At 40.5% G+C, this 9219-nt stretch overlaps 1 protein-coding gene across 2 annotated transcripts in view; it reads right to left on the bottom strand.

Moving 5' to 3' along the window:
- Positions 1-229: 229 nt before the first annotated feature.
- The window catches only part of aplp1 (amyloid beta (A4) precursor-like protein 1), a 41044-nt gene continuing 32054 nt past the window's right edge, over positions 230-9219 (bottom strand). Inside the window, exons 7-17 of one of the 2 annotated variants that reach the window (XM_033640623.2) lie at positions 8495-8622; positions 7080-7154; positions 6801-6959; positions 6569-6697; positions 6092-6191; positions 5838-6005; positions 5707-5727; positions 5528-5595; positions 5317-5382; positions 5045-5188; positions 230-3285 (exon numbers count right to left, since the gene is read on the bottom strand). In XM_033640623.2, the coding sequence (XP_033496514.2) occupies positions 3184-3285; positions 5045-5188; positions 5317-5382; positions 5528-5595; positions 5707-5727; positions 5838-6005; positions 6092-6191; positions 6569-6697; positions 6801-6959; positions 7080-7154; positions 8495-8622 (1160 nt within the window). In that variant the 3' untranslated portion in view covers positions 230-3183. The remainder of the gene's footprint in view (positions 3286-5044; positions 5189-5316; positions 5383-5527; positions 5596-5706; positions 5728-5837; positions 6006-6091; positions 6192-6568; positions 6698-6800; positions 6960-7079; positions 7155-8494; positions 8623-9219) is intronic. The other variant, XM_033640625.2, reaches the window with a different exon arrangement.

Raw genomic sequence — 9219 nt, 5'->3', positions numbered from 1 at the left:
AAAGACAAAACCTAATTTTCCACTATGAGTTAGTCAGACAGTTTCCCCTTCTCTTGAATGTGACTTTTACATCATGGGGTTCATTATACATGTTACATCACGATCAATCGTCAAGCATCTTGCCTCTGTGAGGCGGATGACCGAATTAAGTTTCCTTGACCTTGTTTTGACCACAGTGTGAGAGACAAAATCTATGTCAAGAGGTTATTCAAAAAGCACAGACACAGTGTTTTATGGGTCATTCATTTTTTTTTATTACACTATTAATTAGCTTGATCAGTTTTAATTTCTCAGATTGCTTGCAAATACAGTTACACAACAGAGAACATTTTGCCAAATAGGAATATCTGTCTGCTTATTTGTGGAGCATGTCTTTGGTTAAAGGTCTGAATGAAAATGAAGAACAGCTCTCTCAATGATGCTATCAACATCCCTAGAATCAATGCAGTAAAATTGAAATCAGACAGACAGAATCAATATCTAACATTTAGCAACCTGTACACAAATTGAGTAATTTGATTCTACTTGTGCTTAGTGCCACTCCTTGTCAATTAGGCAGCGGCCATATGTCTGTCTATATTTCACATTTCTGAACGTTATAAACTTGTCAATGTTTTCTCATACAAGCTTCTAAGTTTACATTACAGGTGAAAAGCATGACCCTTGATCCAACTGATTATTACATAGAAATAAAAAATACAGAATAATTACATCCAAAACACAGCATTGTAAAAGGCAATAATGCAGCAATTAAAATCTCAATAACATTGTTTATATTTCGTCGGGAAGTAAGGGGACAGACCAACAAAGAAGTCTAGAATTTGACAGAGGACGTACGTACAAATGTGATTTGAGTAACTACAGTATACACCATTCTAAGTCTGCTAAATGCTGGTAGGAAACCTTCAGTGGTTTGGGAAACACAGGCAAGCTTATTCTCATCTATGGTTTCAGTAGTATCATTACAAGATCAACTGACTTAAACTGTGAACATACAACATTTTCATTCACTAACGTAGCTGTACAAATTATACAAGGGCTATGACTTCTCTTCACCTGTCATAACACAACTGCAACCTGCAATAAACCTGCCTAACGAGAGAAACTGAAGATTAATGCTAAATCTGTTGCTTATTTGAAAACAGACTTTACAAAAAAAACAACTCATAAGTAAACGACTTCTCCTCTGAATGGACAAATGCAGGTTTTTTTTAACGAAAACTTCCACCAATAAGAAATAAATAAAATATGAACAGGTTTTGGTATGAATTATCTCCACTATAGCATATAGATAAAGACTGATGAACAAAAAGCAACATCCCACAATGTGACCTTCCTTAACCAAGATGGTTTGATAGAATTAAGTGGCGAAAGGAAATTCAACCTCACACACTAAGCAGTTAACAATCAGCCAGAAAAAAAGGGGCAATCCCTTTTTACTTACCTATACAGGGTACTATGTTGATCATAAATATGACAAATTACATTGAGTCATTCAGTGAAAAGCTATTTAAGAGGACAGTAACTTAAATATAGCATCTATAGAGTACTAACATTCAATGTTGTTGAGTCCAGATTTGTCAAACTGGGAGATTTAAAGACAAACAGCATGTTTTACTACTATCATGCCTGAGTGTGTTCGGTTTTTACTACGCACACTGACATTTCACATTGCACTATAGCTGTGGCCTCTTTACCCGCAGCTACTCCGTACAGTATAACACGCCTAAGCATTAAGTTCCTCTGCTCTGTTACATGCCTGCCAAATGTGAGCATGAACAGGCTGCTACAGGAAGTGTTGAGAAGGGCACCAGGCATGTCGTCTGTCTGTTGGATGTGTTGAACGTCACTACTCCTATTTAGGTCTACTAGGGGGGGATGATGCAGTACTGAAAAGAAGATGTAATCTCAACGTCTACCTTAAATACATTCAGAAAGAAGTTACTGTGTCGTTGTCTTGTGCTGGTTTTTACAACAGTCCGTTTTCAATCAGCCATGTTAGGAAAATGTTTCTCCTTCTCGTAACAGCACAATGTACTATTTTTATGTATTATTCCATTACATCGATGCAAATTAATCATAGAAATGTCTACACCTAGTAGTATGTATTTCTTACGTTATTTACAGTGTCCATTTTTGAACGGTGACATTTCCGACTTTTCAAAAGCAATGACAAGAACAACACAAATAAATACAGCAGTATCATACACCAAGTTGTCATGCTTTCATTAAAATAACGGACTTCTGATTATTCTGTTGTACAGTTCTTTAGGTAGCAGTACAGATAAAATAAACTCATTCACTGACTAAATTAGCTAAGTGGAATATTTGGTATATTTTGCCAAATAATTATTAATAATACCGAGGGCAGATCCCCAGAATAAAAATTAAAAAAAAGGTGATTTTTTTTTTTTGTACCACCAGCACATAGTTCTGTATCGACTAGTGTGTGTTTTTTTTTTTTGGCCTTCTATGTTTTAAAATTAAAGCATAAATGTCTCACACATTCAAAGAAAGCACCTCCACATCCTCACCTAATGTTCATGTCTTAATATTAGAGGTATTGTCCAATGTTACAGTAGCTCACCGAGGTAAGGATAGAGTCAGCGTTGTAATTGCCCTTTTATCACTGAGTAGGTTTCAATTTGAGAATTACACCATCATTTATTGAACTAGGCTGTCACTCACACTCATCTACACAGATACATTATATCTAACTGTGGTACAATTTGAATGAAAGAGACCACTACTGAAAAATAAATACTATAAAGCATTATGCACCGTTCAACTTCAGTTTCTAGTGAGGAGCAATAGGTCAAGTCATGCCACTGGGATGGTTTTCCTGTCTATGAGGTGAATGTTTTTCAGGATTATGAAACGCTGTGGCACCGCTAATGGAGAGAACAATCCTCAGACTCTAACCCAGAGGAGTATAAGATTACAGTAGGTGATGTGAGTTTGTATCATATCTCATTATTCACATTCTGGTTATGATGATAGGTTGTTGTCGGTCATTTACAATGGGTTTGGGACGTACCCCGTACTTATTCAGTTACTTTATGTTTGCAACACATCATAAATCCGTCAAAGGGAGTGTAGCTGGGACACCACTGTAAGGAAGAGTGGGGGAGGGTGGGGACAAAAACAAGTGGTCAGGCATGACTTGTTGGCAGCCCCGGTACCTCAGTTCATCTGTTCAAAGAATTTGTAGGTGGGGTTTTCGTAGCCGTGGTTTTGCATTTTGTTGAGCTGTCGTTCTTCTGGTGTCAGCATGGGGTCGACCTGCTGTGAGACACACAAAGGCTTGGGTTATTACACACTAATGACACATTTACAAGCAAGGGCCACACCATCAACTTAGAAGTGGACAAAATTGTTTATAAAATATGGAATGGTGGACGGGAATCGTGGAGAAGGATGATGGCTACCGTGGCTTCTGGGCTCGGGAGGCCCCCCAGAAGCCTTGTTCTATATATCAATTATTCACCAGTTGCCTCTTAAAGGAATATTTGGCTTTTTGGGAAATATACTTATTTCTTTTCTTGCCAAGAGTTGGATGAAAAGATTAACACCACTCTCATATCTGTACAGTAAGCATGTAGCTGGAGATAGCAGCCTGTTAGCATAGCTTAGCATAAAGAATGGAAACATGGAGAAACAGCTAACCTGCTGTCCACAGGTAACATAACCTGCCTACCAGCACTTCTAATTAATGTTACATCTCCATGGATGGATTACTGCAGTGGCGGTCCTAGCCTAAATGGCGCCCTGGGTGAAACCCCCCTATGGCACGGTGGAGTTCCGCCCCAATGCGCGCGCGCACACACACACACACACACACACACAGGTGAGCACACTAGAGCGTGGCTCGGGCCGCATTTACCTGACTGAAAACGACCCGAGTCCGACACAGTTTGTTACCTGACAGTTATTGCTATGGACAGTGTGTAACACGCACCTCACACAGCAGCGCAGCACAGCACTAAACACACAGTCAATTGGAGCAAAGCCTGTGTTGCGTTCAGGTGTTGTCACGTAAATTACAAATTCCAGCCCTTGCCACTTACACAAAATGACCTCAAAGAGACAAAAACCACCACAAGAAGACACATAACCACAAAAATATGCATAATGACAAAAAAAAGAGACACCACCACAAAGTATGTGCGTCCTGCTCCTCTGTAGGAGAGGTGGTGGGGCCTTTTTTCTCATAATCTGCACATGTACATCCTGTTTGTTTAATCTGTAGGAAAACTGTGTTGCATAAAAAAGACCATTCGTCATTTATGGGCCAAACTACTCTTTCATATAAGTAGCTCAGCTTACCTCTGGACAGAACCAGACTAGCTGTTTCTGGCTGTATTTACTGTGCATGTGACAGTGGGATAAATTTCAACATCCACCCCTTTCAAAGAAAGCAAATAAGCATATTTCCCCATTTAACCTCAAGGATAATACCAGTCATTTTTACATCTTTAAGTACATAGAAAGTTAATTAATTATCTTCTTATCTGATTTGTTAGAGACATTTCTGTGCACAGTGCTTTGGTGAGGTTGGGACATAAAAAGGTAGGGACCAGGTGCAAGACTGTAAACAGCATGCATCCAAGAGGAAGCTACGCAAATCTCGGACACAGCGCTGAGAAAACGCAAATTTAGCAAATGAGAGTCAGTCTGTGGACAGCTTTCACTTTCACTGGTGATACTGTTTACAACCAGTGACCGACAGTTCCTGGATAATATACCCTTTTAAAAATAACTGATACTAATTTAATTCATATTTTTACTGACAATAAATCATATCACAAGCCTCTAGACTGATACCCATCCCTCCAATGAGCCACTGGTTTACTTATTTTAACACAATATGAAATAATTGAAAGCCAATAGATACCCTGAAGGCAGGAAATGAATCTAAAATCCTTTGTTACACTTTAGACGTTGTTACTGGAGGCAATAATGCACAAACACACAGTTTTTAGTTAAACTATTTAGTTGCTTTGAGACTGCCTTGGGCTTATTAAAAGCCTATCTTGGATCGTACCTCTACGATGCCATGACTGATAGTGCCGTATGGCTTCCTGCGCACCAGCAGCAGACTGATTACCATCACCATGGCGATGGCCACAGCCACCACGAGCAACCCCACCATGGCGCCACGGTTAAACGTCTCCAGGGCATCGGGTTGCTGTGGAAAGAAAGAAAGAAATGTCCAGTGAGATGTTAAATAAGGGAGACACGTAGGGACAAAATAACATCAATCTGAACTTATTTTTTTAACACAGGAGCATAATGATGCTGATACTCAGCCCTTACCAGCTCATCTCTCTCGATCTCAGGAGGCTTATTGACGACCTGTTTGAGCTCCACAGAGGTGTTGATCTAAGTGGAGAGAGAAAGTGTAAGACTAAGACAGTAACATTGAAAGAATAACACACACAGAGCACATTTGTCTGAACCGAAGCATACTGTTTTTTAAAACGGCATGGTGACAGGTTGAAATATCACCATCCTTTCCTCATCTTACCTTTTCCTCATATTCATAAGTGGGGCCTCTCTCAGATGTGGTATAATCATATTCATCCACTGCAGGCACTAAGGATGCAAACAAACATGGAATAAAACATTTAGCTGTGAGCAAAAGTACAAAATACAAAACACTGCAGTCATTATAAACAGAAAGAAGAACACTGAAAACCAGCTCACCTTTCTTATTAGACTGCAGCTCTTTATGGAAAACAGAGGGGAAAAGCGTTGTTAACAACAGCAGCCAGTAAGAAGCAGTTGATCGTTACAGATGTTGAATTTTGCAGGTGTCTATGTGAGTATGTATATACCAATGCGGGGAGGATAAGGCCTGTTCTGGAAGGCTCTCTCCTCTTCCTCCTCATCATCTTTTTCCTCCTCACTCTCAGCCGGCAGAAGCTCCTCAGTAGTGCGGGTCTCGGAGAAGGAGGTGGTCATGAGCTCACTGATGTCTCCTCTTTCTGCCTTGACGAGCTCCTCTACAGAATTCATCAAGACATTTACACACAGGGGTCTGAAGATTTGGAAACTTATAAAATGGTGGTCAATGGTAGTTTAAGCTTACGGATGTCATTGTGCAGCTCCTCAGCTAAGGTAGGATCCTTGTACAGCAGTGCAAGACTCTGGTTCATCCTCTCCTCAATTACATGGAGATGTGTGTACACCTGCAAATTATAAAAAAAACATTCTGCTATGGTTTTCACAGAGAAAGGGCCAACAGAACTCAACAGTGAACTGCTTCTTTAAATGAATGAAAATTAAAAGCCCAGATAGATTTTCTATGGACCCATGAGTTTGAATCGGTATTTGAAGTCAGCAAAGATCGGCTTTGATCTAAGTTTAATCAAAAGAAGATTTGTAACTAGTTCACTACTGTGAGTTCAGTATTTAACTCATCTGCGGCATGTACTAACTCTTCGGCACACAATGTTCTGTACGTTTCATGGTCAGCAGAAAGGAGCCTCGCATCTCAAAAGCACAGGTGAGTGGAAAAGCCTCCCTGAAGCAAATACCTCTCTCTCTTACACACACACACACACACCTGGAATTTCATCTGCTCAGCCTTCTGGGGGTCGACAGTCACAATATGCTGGTAATGCCTGAGTGTGTGTCTGCGGTCCTTCTGCTCTGCGGCCATGTATCGCTTCAGAGCCTGCAGCACGCGCTCCGGCTGGAAGAGAGGACAGAGTCAGGAAATGCCAGGCAGGGAGATCTAAAGCAGATCCATGATTGTTGCTTTTTCTCCCGTCCTCTGCACTGCATGACGGACTCACCTGAGGCGGTTCAGACTGTACAGCGGTAAGGTAGTTCTCCAGCGCCAGGCGGCGATTGTTGTTGAGGATGGCCTCCACTCTGGCAAGATGAGTCTCCACCAGCCTCTGCCTCTCTCCAGCGACCTGTTCCTCCAGCGTTTGCAGCACAGACTGGAAATGCTGGCACAAGAAAAATTACAGAGTGGATACAAGGACGAGAAAAGCTGGTGCTATATTGCCACAGAAGGATTTAATCTATGGAATAAAGCCAATAAAGCAGGTTGACATATGTCTGCTTACCTCATTCAGGGCCTGTCGCTCTGACTTTGGCAGATTCTTTGACTGATTGTCGGCCTCCGCCCATTCCTTCATGATCTAAGGAATTAAATGCACATGATATCAGCTTATTTCTGTGAGTATCAAATACACTATCATGGTATAAAATAGACTATAACCTATATAAACAGCACACTGACAGAGGCATGCAATACAATAAGAAGTTGTCACGTTACAGAAAGTTCAAAAGGAACTACAGTGAAACCCTGTTAAGGGGTGCACCTCTTCACACAGTGTCACCGATCATTCATGGTTTGATTTTAAGAATGTGGATATTGGGCTTATAAGCATAGTTCGACAATTTGGGGAAAGACACTTCTTCGCTGTCTTGCTGAGAGCTAGATGAGATTGATATCGCTCTGTCTCAAACAGCTCATATCATCACTGGCCTGGCACGCTCGCAGGATAGAACTTTATCTACTTGGACATCATTACTTGGACTCTTTTTTTATCTGTAATGTGTATATTCAATCTGTACAAAATGTGAAGAGTAGAAATTACATTAGCTGATTTACAGATAGTACATGCTGAGACTATCTCTGTGCTGGGTGAAGTAACTTCCTCACAAGACAGCAAAATGGAAAAAAAAATATGGGTATTTTCTGAAATGTTGAACTATTTCTTTAAAAAAAGAAAAAAAGTGGGGCAATAGTTGTCATAATAACAACAACATCCTCAACGTCATCTCATCTCAAACATGCTGGCAGTAGCAAGACATATTTGGAATAACGCAGACATCATTGTCTGACTCACTAAGCAGTCCATTTTTACATCGAAGGCTAGTTACGGAAGAACAGTAAACCCATCATCACTGTGCATCTAAAGACATGGTGCTTATCGAAACTTGAGCGCAATGGCTTGACTGCAGCTATGAAAACATGGTATTTGTGGTAAAACCACAAATCAAGAAGACAATCTTGAAGTTGCACAGCTGCTGTCTCGTGTAAGATACAGACGCTTGCATACAATCATAGATGATAAGCTCTAACGTCCATCATGTGCTGTTTGAAACTCTGTCTCCACTGCAAAGTTTATTAATAGATAGTTTATAATAACTAAATTGCTACGGTTGCAGAGTCTTGTGCTGCATCAAAGTCACATTTAGTTGAAATTACAAAGGAGTTAATTAGAAATGGTAATATACTGTATACTGTGCACTGTCTAAGATATAAATTGTAGGCCTGACTCCTTTTTTAGGGGCATATGTGAAATGTTTATGTTGTCTAATCTGCTTCCCTGGATGCACATTATACATGTACAAACCAGTGGCCTGTCAGTCTGAGAATTAGACAAGACAATGAGAGCATTGTAACAGCGAGTCTCAGTCCAACTGGCCAGCCAACACACCATTAACCTGTTCTTAGCCCTGTGAAATTCACCTCATTGATGCGCTGCATCCTGCGCTCCTCCAGGTCTGTTTTGGCACGCAGGAAGTTGGCATGTTCAGTGTCATCCACCGGCTTCTCGAAGTAAACATCAACGCCATCTGTGGGCCGAGGTGTAGTCACTAGATGGATGGGACAGAAAACAGAGGTTATTACTGTCATGTGAACGTCAAGAGCCAGAGAGCAATTATTCTGTAATTAAAAGCACAGCCCAGGTCAAAATGTGACACTGAGGAGGAAGCATGAGCGAAGGGAGGAAAATTCTGCGCTGCAATTTGAGGAAGGGGAAAAGTTAGACAAGTAGCAATGAAAACTACATCTATCCTTCCTATCCTACATCTATTGGACTTCTAATTGAAATGAAAATATGTAAAATGTAAAAATTTCCTTCTGTGTTACATGTATGCAAGTAACGATTGTCCACATCAAAAAAAGACACCTTCTAAAAACAGAAAGTAGCAAGAGGGTTTCGACCTCTACTGTTTGAATTAATTATACTTTCAGCAAAAATAACCTCTAACAACACCTTAACATACACGACCTAAAAATGATCGTCAGGCTATTCTTTTAATTGCACACACTGTTTCACACAGACATTGAACACTGTCTTGGTTTACCATCCTCAGTGTGTTCTTAGTCAAGTTCATGTGTAAAGTGGTCAGCTGCTCCATTTACTGTGCACACAGGCATGCACCCTGCTGAGGCCTGGAGGTTGCTGT

This window comes from Epinephelus lanceolatus, chromosome 10 (assembly GCF_041903045.1).
Source record: "Epinephelus lanceolatus isolate andai-2023 chromosome 10, ASM4190304v1, whole genome shotgun sequence".
NCBI lineage: Eukaryota > Metazoa > Chordata > Actinopteri > Perciformes > Serranidae > Epinephelus > Epinephelus lanceolatus.
The sequence above is the reverse complement of the archived record's forward strand: the minus strand, read 5'-3'. Positions and strand labels throughout refer to the sequence as shown.